The following is a 14,818-nucleotide window of genomic DNA, read 5'->3' as shown; positions in this document are numbered from 1 at the left end:
CAAGTGGGCTTTCCAATCTAATAAACCTTAACTAAAGTTTTCTAAGCCTGGGTTGGTTTGTAATCTTCTCTGTGATGGGAACCCTGGTGTTTCTATTCCCATCCGAAAATATGGCCATGTCAAATTTGGTAGCTGCCCACCTGGGGTCTCTGAATAAGGATCAGTCAATTTCTGAATGCAATCCCGTGCTCATTCTCAACCAATGAGGAAGTTTCTTGATGGCATGGAAGGCTTTGGATCCCTAATCCTTTCACTACAGTAATCCCTTAACTATTTTTTTCTCCCCCAGGAGCAAAAGGAAAACACATAATGCAAACAGATAAAGAGCATCTATCACTCCCAAAATCAGACAAATACAGCCTGACATATATGTCACCTCCAAAGTTCCCAAGAAGCTGTTCCTTCTAATACAAATGTAGCTCACCTATAGCATTAGGCCACTGCCTACAATGAATACAGTTAAACTGTCTGTCACAAAACATTCTAGGTTAGGTACAATATACAGCAAGCAAACTCAGAGCCCTTCATTTGTCTCACATCTTTGAGGTTTCAATGGAATTGCATGGGGTGGATACTACCTCCAAAGAGGCAGCTCCCACAACCCTTTCACACTTTACTATCTCCCTAAATCCTCCACAGGGGTCCAGCAAATAGGCAGGTGAATGCCCTTCGTCTAGACTTCTTGGCATGGTTTAAACACAAATGGAGAACATGGGCTGTTAATCAGTACAGTAAAAAACAAGAGTCAGGACTTTTCCCTGATAACATCCCTTTAGCCCAGGTAAAAGAAGTTTAATTCTCTGAGATGATATGTGAACAAGGAGATTATTAACAATATCCCATTTGTTAATGATCAAAATATTTAGTGAAAGACATAAAAAGAAAGACACACAAAAGTCAAAGCTGGGTCTTTTTAGACGAACAAAACCAAAATGAGTGGGGGTGCAAATGTGTGGAAGTAAAGAGGAGAGGCTTCTGTCAGGGACTGAAGACAGCACCTGGGACAGCACCCAGCGGAACTATGCCCCCCCCCCCCATCCTGATAGGCCCCTCCTACGGCACCAAAGGAGTGTTTAGTCCAATGAAGGCTATGAATGCTCATTAAGGATGAAATGAGTAACGACGGCTAGTGTTTTTGAAGAGACATAAAGCCCTGTTAAGCAGCTGTGGATGGGCACCCATGCCAGCTTGCAACACGCTCCTCCCATCTCCCAAAGGAGGCGAGCCAGAGTGTGATAATGAAACTGCACATAGTGGAAATGGGATATAAATGAGTTTAAACTGATTTATGTTAGCTTTTGTAAAGATTACTTGATATCTGGAAAGTGCTACCACTGTGAAATAATGTAGACAATCCTTAAGACCTCTGCCTAATGGCACTTCCATGGAATATTTATATTCCTCGTCATGGGAACAAGGACCATAATGGATACCATTTTTGTTTTATTAGGGATGCATATTTAAATTAATCTGCTATTTGCCTAAACAATTAGCTGCCTCTGTTTTTGTGCACAAAGCCAAAATTGCAATTAGGCTTCCATCAAAAAGATAAGTCCCTACTAAAACTGTCCCGATGGAGTCATAAGAATTCAGGGCAGAACTTTCCAAAATTACTTCTTAGCATAATGGTAATTATGTTAATTGCTTGAAAGGTAAATAACTGCTGAACTGGTTTTAAAAAATACAATTGGCACTACCCCTCCCCTTTGATCTTTTCGATGAACCACAAATACATTTAAAACAAGTTATCAATTTAGGCTGTTTGGCCTTGGCAGCTTCTCCAACTGTAGATTTTTCCAGCTGTGGGGTAAGGAGTTTACTTCCCTAGTAACCGATTCTAGGCAGGAATCCCTAGCCCCAGAACCAGCCACATAAGCAACTGAGCCTGATCTGGTTTATCCTGATTAAGTGCCTAAAGTCAGTAATTAGTGGTCAGAAAGACTAAAATTAGCCAGCTCTTTACAAAGAGTTGACAAAAGCAGTAAATCAGCCCAGGCCCACCAGTGGAAGGGGGAAAATTCATGAGAAATAAAAATGTGACCCAGGTCACTCTCTGGCCGTCTTGTAGTGAGAACAATAGGCTGCTCACATTTTCATAGCACCCTGCAAACTTTATCTCATTTGATGCTTGCAACAACGCCTGGAGGTAACCGCCATGTTTTATTGGATGAGAAAACCGAGGTTTGGACAGGCTAAGCCTCTGCCTGTGGTCACACAGCTGGAGAGCCTCTGAGGCCAGAGTGAAGCCCAGACCATCCTGACTCCAAGCTCGCCACTCGATCCTCTGGGCCACCATGCTTCTCGGCTTCTTCAACGCTCACCTCGTTGTCGTCCGTGACTGTCACTCTGCAGAAGGGCTCGTTTGGAGTGAGGGGTGTGTACCAGGGCTTCTCTGAAGGCGCAAGGGCTGGAAAGAAAGCTCAGTGAAGCCTTTTACTCCTTCACTCTTAGGGTCTATCTCGAGTGTTCAAGGTCTCTCTCTAGTTTGACCTTGGTATAAGAAGGGATCTGAGAGGATGACAGTAAACAAAGCAGATTCTGGAAATAGCATTTAAGATGGACAGAGAAGCTGGAGGCAGGCAGACAAATTAATTTAAGATTCTGTGGGTCCAATGGCAGAAAGGAAGCTGGATCTGAATTATAGCAATAAAGATAAGACAAGACTGGGTCACAAAGTCAGAAGTAAAGAAGGAAGGACTTTAGAGAGCATTCATTTTGCATATAATGAAAGTAAAGCCCCAAAAGGGAAAGTGACTTGTCCAAAGTCCTTTGGTCCAATTGGAGGCAGGCTGGTATAGTGTACAGAACATCACAGGCATCACAGGGCCTGGGCTCAGATCCTACTTCTGACCTTTATTAGCTGTCTCCTCTTGAATAAGTCACTCCCTGGGCCTCGGTTTCCTGTGCTGTAAAATGAGGGGGTTGGACTAGATGACTTCAGAACCCGCTTCCTCTAAATCTAGGATCCAAAGCCAAGTCCTCTCTCTTCAAATCCCAGGCTCTTTCACTATAAAACCCTGCCTCCCAAGGAAAGAGAATAAAGTTGGATGCTTGGACTAACCTCCTAAGTGGCCCTCCTCCATTGTCCTCTGCCCTGTCCTCCCTCTCTCATCTCGTCTCCCCCCCCCCCAGCTGCCAAATGGCCATTCCTAAGACCCAGGTCTGATCATGTCCTTCCCCCTTCCTGCCACTGCTCTGGAGGCTCCGGGGCTCTCTCTCCTTTGCCCTCAGGACTCACTGGCTCCTGTGGTGATCACTGAAAAGGCCTCCCCAATCTCGCTCCAGGTCATTATTCCTGATTACAGTCAGCTTCCTTTCCTCATTGTTCCCCACATGGGAAATTCCTGCTCTGGTCCCTGGGCCTTGATCAGCACAGGCTGTCTGGCCTGAGGCCTGCAATGTTTTCTTTCCTCACGCCTCTTGGAATCTCCAGAATCCAAGCTCTCCTTCAATCTCAGCACAATTGCTGCCTCTTTTCAGAGATCTTTTTTGAGTGCCTCCTCCCTCCACTATTAGTGCCCCACCTCGTTGTAGATAGAATATACATAGTTATGGGTTTGCACAGTGTATCCTCTTAGTAGTAAGCTCCTTGAGGGCAGAAAAAATTGAGGAATGTCCCTCTTTGCTTTATCTCAATCAGAATTAAGGCCTTTGTAAATCTACAGAGAAGAACCCTTCACAGGGCTCCATAAGAACTGAAAAAATAGCCCTTGAGCCTGCCCTCGTGCCAATGCCATGGAGAGCTGCCCTGCCCAGGCTTCAGAGACCGGCCTGCTTGGAAGCATAAGGGCAGACCACTAGCCCATATGCCCCAGGCCTTTCTGTGTAGCTCTTTTAACAGCCTCTTAAATAGACTGAGGAGCCTTTATTAGCTCAGGGCTACAAAAGCACCACCTGGATGAGGACCTAACTCTTGTCAGATAACAAGTCTTCAATTCAAGCACAAAATTAAGGTGAATGGAAGCAGAGGGAGCAGGTTTTCTTGCCTATACGGCTCTCAGCCAGCATCACCTTGCTTTGCCCTCTGGAGACCAAAGGAATCATTTTCCAAGAGAAACATCAACTGTACAACATCAGCTTACATAGACATATTTTTACAGTAAAACACGTCAATTCCCCAAATGCACAAATCTCTGCTTTATTTAAGGCTCAAGGGCTTAGACTGAGAAGGGTTACATTACCAAAAGCTGAGTTACTGTTGGGAAAATGCAATTGTATTTGTTCACTTAAAATTCCATTTATATCTCAAAATAGAAAAAGTCTACGCTCAGCTATGCACAGCTAAATATAAAGACTGGTGGGGAAGGGGCAAGATGTTGGAGAGAAGGCAGGGACTCAAGTGAGCTCTCCCCAAAACTGCTCCAAAGATCTGTATAATGCCCTAAAACAAATTCTGGAGTGGCAGAACCCACAAAAGAACAAGGCGAAACAACTCCCCAGCCAGCAGGAAAGGTCTGTTGCACCTGGGTAAGAGCAGAGCGCAGTTCAGTGCAGGCTGGGCCAGCACAGCCCTGGCCCCAGCAAACCAGGAGCAGGCCTTGGGAGTGACTGAATCAGCAGCAGCACTGGCTGCCTCTGAGCTCCCAGCCCACAGGCTGTCAAACAACAGGTCAGAAGGAGATTATAGGAGACCTTTTGCTAGCCCTGAAGCAGGACTCCGTTGTTTTGCCCATACTTGGATCCAGGTCACAGTCCTGGGTGGCAGTCCCAAGGTGAGGAGGAACACTAGCAGATAAGAGCTTGCAGCTGAAGTGAAATGGGAACACTCGTCACGGTTCTTGGGCAGAAAAGAGTGTTTGTGGTCACTCACAGACCAGAGCACAGGCCAGGAGAGTGGTAAACACACCTCTCCTTTGAACATGCCACCTTGGAAGAGCTGAAAACTTACTCTCCCTAGATATCCCTAGAATATCTCTGAAAACAGCTGCACAAAACCCCTGAAGCTTGGGACAGAGCACCCTCCACCCTGGAAGCAGAGCCCTACTTCAACAAAGAGTAAAAGTCAAGAAATAGAAAGGAAAAAATGAGCAAACAATAGAAAAAAATCTGACCATCGAAAGATACTATGGTGACAAGGAAGATCAAAACACACACTCAGAAGAAAATACCAAAGTCAAAGCTTCTACATCCAAAGCCTCCAAGAAAAATACGAATTGTTCTCAGGTCAGGGAAGAGTTCAAAAAGTATTTTTAAAATCAAGTAAGAGAGATAGGGGAAAACTGGGAAGAGATATGAGAGTGATGTAAGAAAATCACGAAAAAAGAGTCAACAGCTTGGTAAAAGAGGTACAAAAAAGTACTGAAGAAGATAACACCTTAAAAACAGAATAGGCCGAACAGTAAAACAGGTATAAAAATCCAAAGAGGAGAAGAATGCCTTGAAAAGCAGAATTGGCCAAATGGAAAAAGATACACAAAAATTCACTGAAGAGAACTCATTAAAAAACAGAATGAGGGGCAGCGAGGTGGCACAGTGGATAGAGCACCGGCCCTGAAGTCAGGAGGACCTGAGTTCAAATCCTGCTTCAGACCAAACACTTGGCATGTACTAGTTGTGTGACCTTGGGCAAGTCACTTAACCCCAATTGCCTCACCAAAAAAAATAAAATAAAATAAGATGGGCCAAATGGAAAAGGAGGTACAAAACCTCACTGAAAAAAATAATTCCTCAAAAATTAGAATTGAGCAAGTGGAAGCTATTGACTCTATGAGACATCAAAAAACAATAAAACAAAACCAAAAGAATGGAAAAAATAGAAGACAATGTAAAATACCTCACTGCAAAAACAACTGACCTGGAAAATAGATCCAGGAGAGGTAATTTAAAAATTATTGGAAATTATCTGAAAGCCATGATCAAAAAAAGAGCCTAGACATCATTTTTCAAGAAATTATCAAGGAAACTGCCCTGATATTCTAGAACCAAAGGGTAACAAAGAAATTGAAAGAATCCACTGATCACCTCTTGAAAGAGTCCCAAAATGAAAACTAGGAATATTATAGCCAAATTCCAGAGCTCCCAGGTCAAGAAGAAAATACTGCAAGCAGCCAGAAAGAATCAGTTCAAATATTGTGGAGCCACAGTCAGAATAACACAAGATTTAGCAGCTTCTACATTAAAGGATCAGAGTGCTTGGAATACAATATTCAGGAAGGTAAAGGAGCTAGGATTACAACCAAGAATCACCTACCCAGCAAAACTGAGTATAATCCTTCAGGAGAAAAAATGGACATTCAATGAAATTGAGGACTTTCAAGTATTCCTGATGAAAAGGCCAGAGCTGAATAAAAAATTTGACTTTCAAATACAAGACTCAAGAGAAGCATAAAAAGGTAAACAGGAAAGGGAAATCATAAGGCACTTAATGAGATTAAACTTTTTGCATTCCTACATGGGAAGATGATACTTACAACTCATAAGAATTTTCTCATTATTAGGTCAGTTAGAAGGAGTATATATAGACAGAGGACACAGGTGTGAGCTGAATATGATGGGATGATATCTTAAAAAATAAATTAAGAAGTGAGAAAGAGAAATGCCCTGGGAGAATATGAAAGGGAGAGGTAGAATGGGGTAAATTACCTGACATAAAAGAGGCATGAAAGAGATTTTACAGTGGAGAGGAATATGGGGGAGGTAGCAGGAAACACTTGAACCTTATTCTCATCAGAACTGGCTCAAAGAGGGAATAACATACACACTCAGTTGGGTATAGAAATCTATTTTACCCTATAGGAAAGTAGGAGGGGAAGAGAATAAGAGAAGAGTGAGGTGCTCATAGAAGGGAGAGTGGATTAGGGGAGGTAGTACTCAAAAGCAAAACACTTTTGAGGAGGGACAGGGTAAAAGGAATGAGAGAATAGAATAAATGAAGGGGAAACAGGATGGAGGGAAATAAGAGTTAGCAATCATAACTGTGAAAAAAAATTTTGAAGCAAGTTTCTCTGATAAAGTCCTCACCTCTCAAACACATATAGAGAAATGAGTCAAATTTACGGTCATTCCCCAATTGATAAAACATGAATAGTCAGTTTTCAGATGAAGTTACCAAAGCTATCTAGAACCATATGAGAAAATGCTCTAAATCACTATTGATGGGAGAAATGCAAGTTAAAACAATCTAAGGTACTTTCTCATACCTATAGATTGGCTAATAGGATGGAAAAGGAAAATGACAAATATTAGATGGGATAGGGGAAAACTAAGATATCAATACATGAGTGGTAGAATTGTAAACTGATTCAACCATTATGTAGAACAACTGGGAACTACGCCCAAAGGCCTATAAAATTTGCTTTGACCTGGCAATACCTCTGCTAGGTCAGTATCTCAAAAGAGATAAAAAAAACAAAAAGGAAAAGGACCTATTCATACAAAAATATTTATAGCAGCTCTTTTCTGGTGACAAAGAATTGAAAATTGAGGGGATGCCCATCCATTGGGAAATGGCTGAACAAGTTGTGGTATATGATTGTGATGGGATACTGTTGTGCTGTAAGAAGAGAGGAGCTAGATGCTCTCAGAAAAACCTATAAAGACTTAACATGAACTGACGCAGAGTGAAATAAATGGGTAGAACCAGAAGAGCATTGTACACATTAACAGTAATATTTTATTCAACTATGAATGACTTAGCTGTTCTCAGCAACACAATGATCCAAGACAACAATGAAGGACTTATGAAAAATGCTATCCATCTCCAGAGAAGAACTGAAGGTTTTTTAAATTGTGGTCTATGTTTTCTTTTGTGACATGACTAATGGAAATATGTTTTGCATGACTACACATGTATAACCTATATCAAACTGCCTGCCTTCTCAATGAGGGAGGTGGAAGAAAGAGAGAGAATTTGGAACTCAATTTTAAAAATGAATGTTGAAAATTGTTTTTACATGTAATTGGGGAAAATAAAATATTAAATTTAAAAAATAAATAAATATAAAGACTCTGATAATTTATTCCTCTAGATTACCTCCGGAAAGTCAATTTGTGCTATTCCTTCCTTCTACTTTCAAAGAGCACCAAAAAATATTTTTAGCAAAACCATTGCAATAAGCCAAGGAATCATCACCAAGTCATTTTGAATGGATCAATAGCCTCTATTTCTACAAGATTACTTCACAAATTTAGTAGTAAAACTTAAGGGGGAAGAAAAAACTTAGACCCTTCTGCTAGCCAAAAGATTTACATGTAAGTAACACTACATGAGAGCACAAGTAATAAGTAACTCTAATTTGAATATTCTCTCCTTAAGAAATATGAGAGATGGTTTATGCCAGCAACTGCCTCTGCCACCTCCAATGAGGTTCTGTTCGAACAGACTAGAAAACATGGCACACAGCCATGACCAACTTGATGTACAACCTTGGGTAGGCCTTGGGTTGGGCAGATCATTTAAACAATCTGTAGGGGCAGCTAGGTGGTGCAGTGGATAGAGCACGGGCCCTGGATTCAGGAGGACCTGAGTTCAAATCTGGCCTCAGACACCTAACACTTACTAGCTGTGTGACCCTGGGCAAGTCACTTAAGCCCATTGCCTAACCAAAACAAAACAAAACAAAACAAAAACAATCTGTGCCTCAGTGTCTTCAACTGAAAAACAAAGATTTTGGCCTAAGTGACCCCTAAGGTCTCTAGGTAGCTCTTACAGTCTGAGCCTGTGATGCTTAGGTGGTAGACAAATTTAAATCTCAATAGCCTCCTCCTAAAATACTGAAACAAAGGCAGTATCGGTAGGCTCCATCGTACCTAAAATGTTCTTCTGAAGCACTAGCAATTCCATTCTGGAGAAAAGGTTGAGATTTTCAACATGCCCACTGCTGGTCTTTCAAAGGATTTTTATGTCTTACAAACTATAAAGCTGGCAAATCAAGCAAAAAGGGTCCCTGTCCAACTGGAGACATGTCATTCCCCTTCTCCATGGGCCTCTGTACCCATATCTATAAAAGGAGATTACAACAAGATGATCATGCTGTAAAGTCTCTTTCAGTTTTAAAGTTCTATGTTTCTATGGAAAACCATTTCTACTATTAAATGCAATTTGACTAACCCCCTTTAGTTAAAAGGTACCTTTACAAGTAACTCTGAAAATATATGTTCACTTTTATGAGTCAGATATCTTTTAATGTCAGCCCACATGACTATCTCATTTTAGCAACACCAAAGTGTTCTTCAAAACCTTGACATTTCTCTAGGATTATAAAATAAATCTCCAGAGGACCTATTCTCCATAACATTCAAGCTAAGATTTTATCCAAAATGTGTACAGTACTGCTGGACACAATCAAAGAGAAGCTCAAAGACACTATCCATTGTTAAAATGTCAGATAATGAGAAATAATTGACATTTCAGACCACAGATAGGCACAATTATTGACAACTGACTGTGTGTGCATGCGTGCGTGTGTGTGTGTGTGTGAGAGAGAGAGAGAGATTGAGAAAAGTTGAGAGAGAGAGAGAGACACAGAGAGAGACAGAGAGAGAGAGAGAGAGATTGAGAAAAGTTGAGAGAGAATGAGAGATTGAGAGAGCAGACAATACCAGCAGAGTTGTGAAAGTGCTAAGTCACTTGGATTTGCTCCACGGCAGCAGGTAAAGGACCTATTACCTGCTCTATCAATATACAAATATGAACAGGGATGCATTCTTCCCTCCTCCACTTTCATACAAAAATGAGAACTTTTTTCACCTAAGATGTGTGCATGCTCACCACCAAAGAATGAGTTTTCAAGACAAACTCTTTGAACAGGGAGGGGGTTTCAAGTAAACTACAATTCCCCAAAGTGGTGGCTCTTGGCCAAAGTCAGGCAAGCGTGGAGCAGATGGAGTCCTGGCAAGGTCTCTGCTGTCCCTGCATTAGCAGCATCTGCTCATTACTCAGAACCTTTGCCTGCTTTATCTAATGCTCCAGGAAAAGCATTTTGATTTGATTCATTTCAGTACGGTAACGTGCAACACAATTAGTGGTAAAATCAAACTGGAGAATGGCCAGTGCTGACAATCGGAAACAAGGCAGAAGAAAGATGAGGCCAGTGGGTTGGAATTCAAAAATCACAACTGTGGATCAACTTGCCAAATCTCAACGCCCCAGGTGTGTGTACAGTGTTCCTACTGGGCAATGAGAGTGGAAAGGAGTGGGGGTGACTTACTTTCTCCCCAGTACAATTTCCATCTCCCTTCCTCTTTTGAATCTGATTCCTCTGTGGTGAATGCATGTAGATATTCAACTGGGTCTCAATGATTGCAAGGCTCCCTTTGGCACAACCATCTAGCTGAGGTTCAATAGTCCATTTTATTATGATACTCTTCTTTCCTGTAGAGCACAGACACAAAATCTCAAGAGCAGCCCCTACGAGGTGATCTCCCTATCTGCCACATTTTACCTCTTTTATGAATTTTCTTTCAGCTATCTTAGACAAAGACAAGATAAAATATACATCTGATTTTAAGTGCTTACTTCAAATTGTCTTTGTCCAGGAGTAGCTATTCTGTTAATGCATTAATCATATTAACATCATATTAATTTGTTAATATGATCTGAGCTAGGTGACACCATGTGAGTACTGCGGAAGAGTATGGAGCAGCTGATGTTTAGCTCAGCAAACTTCTAAGTCTAGTTCAGAGGTGAAGAGCAAAGGCAGAGAGAGAGAGAAGAGAAAACCCAATAGCTTTTGAAAAAAAGAAATAAATCTGGAAAGTTTTTCAGAAGCTTTGGAAACATTTTCTTCATAATTTTGCAACGTATCCATGCGTTCAGTGGCAAGAGCAGTCAAACGCTGATGAAGCCAATTTCAACCACGGATATAAAATGAAGACTTCACTGACTTGTGCGTCCCCAAAAAGAAAAGTTTAAATAAATCAGTCATGTGTTATTAAGGGCACTGCTAGACACAACAGCCACCACAAACTGCTTTAGAACCACCGAAGTAAATTTTGAACACTGCAACATTTGCATAAAAAAATTATGTGGGAAAAAAAATCATTTGGAAAATAGCACATGAGCACAAGCTGCCACTGAAAGCTACAGCATCTATGCAGCATCTCAATAAGCATTTATGAAATATTAATAATAATGACAGCAGCAGAAGCAGTTTAGCTGGGCTACTTATATAAGACTTAAAAAAAAAAAAAGCCAGACCATCAATGGTTTATAGCAATATCAAACCACAAGAACAAAGTTCATGCTGATAAAAACTTGAGATGGAAATATTTTCATCATTTCAGCTATGGTTTTCATTTTTATTTTTATCTAACATGTGTGTCCAAGGCTCCCCATTAGTTGCCTGTCTTCAATTTTATCCCCTGAGCCAGCTAACGGTATCGTTCCCTGTACTGCCTGGAAATTAGAAGCGGAGTTCTGGCTTGAATACCAACACTGTGAAATATTCTATGGTCTCCTGTGAGGTGCAGAACCACTGAGCACAATGGAGATCAGAACCTGGAAAGGCTGAGAACAAGATTTTACATCATTGCAAGGGCTTAGCAGAGGAACGGACCCATTTGTAGTCTTTCGTGTCCATAATCTCAGAAAGTTTGGGTCTATCACCCAAACACCATTTCCTTTGGACCAATCGACTCCCTAGGGTAAAGTAGGCCAAAGCATATTTAATATTTTACAGCAAACAAGTTATCTGCTTAAGATGGATTGGCTAGACGTCTGTCTGGCACTCCAATTCAATGCAACAGTTCCAGTAGGAATTAAACACCAGTTTTAATGGGTGCTATATTCCAATGCCTGCTAATGCATTTAGGGTTATCGGCCAACTTTCCCACATAAAGGCAAATGTATGTGGATGTGTGTGAACATGTGTGTGTGCAAGTGTGTATATATAGAGGATTACGAGAAGGGGGGGAGTTAGCCACAGCTGCTTAATTTTTGTAAAGCTTTTTTTTTTTCTTAATAGGGAGGAGGGTTGTGGTTACTTACCATCCTCATAAGCTGCTACAGCCAGAGAGTTGTTTATCCTCACAAAGGAGACAAGTGGCTGAGATCCAGGCTCAGCAGCGCCATGCATTGGTTCCAGGATGGGGGCTGTGTAGTCCCAGGTGCGAGTGTCCCACAACCGCACATCCCCTGATGTATATCTGGAAGAGAAGGGCATTCTTTGTTCCAAAAATGTTTCAGAGGGCACCATTGCAGAGAAAATGGAAAGAGAAGCGCCTTCAAACAACAGGACGGGAATAAGACAGTCAAGGCAAATTCACCGTTTCCCCACAAATAAGATAATTCAATGAGTGATTCCCAAAGGACAAAATGTCAAATGAACCAACTAAGTCAATGATCCTACAGTAGAATAGGAACCATCTAGAAATAACAAGATTATCCAAAAGGGGGGGAGGCTCTTCTTTTAGAATGTTTGAAATAACCAAACTATATTTTACATATCCTCACAGTAAAGAGACACTAATGGAAATCTTCAGCAGCATCAGTATTCACACACACACACACACACACACACACACACACACACACACAGAGGTGCCACGTAGACACTAAGAACTCATGGTTTTGTAGGCACAAGCTTTCTAATACTTCATCCACGCATCAGATTTGACTGCTTGAAGTCCCTAAAGACTAATTGATCTGCTGACACAATTAAATCTTACCTTTAGGAGCCAGACAATGCTGCCGTCTCATGAAAAGCTCTCTTGCTGAAATGCATGACACTCCCCAGTTTTGTTCATTTGGTTTTTGTAGGAGAACTCTCTTACTCATGTTACTGCTGCTATTTCAACACACGGCTGTCTCAATCAAGTCAAATCTCAACAAAAGCACTTTTTGCACCTACTATGTGCTAGGAATTGTGTTAAATGCTGGCTAGGCCAGAACTTGGGTATAGACTCAGCACCATCATCGGCATCAATAATAATACTGATGATGATATAGTAGTAATAGCTAACATTTATATAGCGCTCACTATATGCCAGGCACTGTGCTAAGCACTTCAAATGATTATCTCATTTGGTCTTCACAACGATCATGGCAGATAGGTGCTACTATTACCCCCTTTTACAAAGGAGAAAACGGGAGCAAACAAAGCTTAAGTGACTTGCCCAGGGTCACACAGCTAGTAAGTGTCTAAGGCTGGATTTGAACTAAGGGTTTCTTTACTCCAGGCCTGATGCTCATATCCACTGTGCTACATGGTTGGATATAAATATGATCATTTATAGTCAAAAGCTTTTACGGTTCCTTTTATATGAATATTTATTACAAAACTGAGTTGAAAGTAGAGGTTCATTCAAAGGTTTAATAGCAAGTTAGTCTATAGAAAGTACAAATGATTCCTTTAAGTCTCCTACCCTGGAGAACATGACCCATTTTGGAGTTACAGCAGCTTTAGTGACACAAACCACAGTATTCCGTCCTCACCGCCATCACCATTCAGCTTTGCTGACTTCTCCTAAGACTCAGCTCTAATCCCACTCATCCCATGAGGTCTTTTCCACCGCTCCTCCCGCTCCAGCGGCCAACGACTTCTCTGATCAGACAGCCTTCCATCTATTTTCTATGTGCCGTGGATCCACTCAGTTTTTTTACACATTGTCTTTCCCATTAGAATGTAAATTCCTTGAGGACAAGAGCTATTTTTTGCCTATCTTTGCATCCCCAATCGTTAGCCTAGTGCTGGGTATATTAAGTGCCTAGTAAGTTGATTTGCTGACCCACCTTCCATATGGCTATGTTTGCTTCAAAGCTGGTTTTATTTCAACCCAACAGGTTCTTCTCCTTCGTGCCTGGTATGTGTCTAACCACACTGATGATGGAAGACAAACTAATTAAAGAATATGCTGTTTTGCTCACTGCCTGCTCTGAAGGTCAGGAGGTCTAGAATTTGCACACTTGAGAGATTCTCCTCCAAGCAGAAGTCGTATGACTTCTTGCTGAGGAAACAGCAGCAGAGTCCTGCATCAGGGATGAGTTGGACTAGATGACCGGCAAATTCTAGATCTGCCACTATGTGATCTTGGGCCTTTCTGGGACTCAGTTTACTCATCTGTAAAATAATGGGGTGGACCAGATGCTTTCCAACTCTAACCTATGAGCTTACAGAAAGTGAAAGAATTTTTTTTTAAATCAGAGAAGACAGAAATAATTTTCACAACTATGACTTGGGTAGTAAAAATGAACAAAGTGCAGGATAGAGGTGATCATAAAAGATAAATCAGCCAGTTTCAATCACCCCAAATGAATAAGCTTTTTTGTGAACAAATTCAATGAAGCCAGAATAAAGCAAAGCGTCCAGTGAGTAAAGAAAATTTCTATCAAATAACTGGTAAAAATCTGATATCCAAAATATATAGGGAACTGACCTAAATATATAAACAAGAGCCATTCTCCAACAGATAAGTATATGAGCAGTTTTCAAAAGAAGAAATACAAACTCTCAACCACCACATGAAAAATGACCTAAATCACTGATAAGAGAAATGCAAATTTAAAAAGATCTGCAAATTGACAAAGATGATAAGAGATAGAAATTGTCAAAGTTGGAGGAGCTGTGGGAAGACAGGGCCATCAATATACCATTGGTCAAGCTATGAACTGGTGCAACTATTCAGGAAAATAATTTAAAACTATACAAGAAAAGTCACTGAACTGTTTATACTCTTGACCTACCAGGCCTACTCCTCATCACAGGGCCCAAAGAGGTCAAAGATAGAGAGTCCCCATGTATATACCAAAATATTTACAGCAGCACTTTTCCTGATAGCAAAAACTGGAAATAAAGGAGATACCCACTGATTGAAGAATGGCTAAAAAAAAACTGTAGCATATGAATATAATGGAATAAATCAATAAACATTTATTAAGTAC

At 41.0% G+C, this 14,818-nt stretch overlaps 1 protein-coding gene across 1 annotated transcript in view; it reads right to left on the bottom strand.

Moving 5' to 3' along the window:
• The window catches only part of FBXW8 (F-box and WD repeat domain containing 8), a 112,469-nt gene that overhangs the window by 48,256 nt on the left and 49,395 nt on the right, over window positions 1-14,818 (bottom strand). Inside the window, exon 5 of the mRNA XM_027864177.1 lies at window positions 11,927-12,084. Within this exon, the coding sequence (XP_027719978.1) occupies window positions 11,927-12,084 (158 nt within the window). The remainder of the gene's footprint in view (window positions 1-11,926; window positions 12,085-14,818) is intronic.

The sequence above is a fragment of the Vombatus ursinus genome, unplaced genomic scaffold (genome assembly GCF_900497805.2).
Source record: "Vombatus ursinus unplaced genomic scaffold, bare-nosed wombat genome assembly UNPS02001287.1, whole genome shotgun sequence".
Taxonomy (NCBI): domain Eukaryota; kingdom Metazoa; phylum Chordata; class Mammalia; order Diprotodontia; family Vombatidae; genus Vombatus; species Vombatus ursinus.
This window is presented reverse-complemented; position numbering and strand designations above follow the sequence as displayed.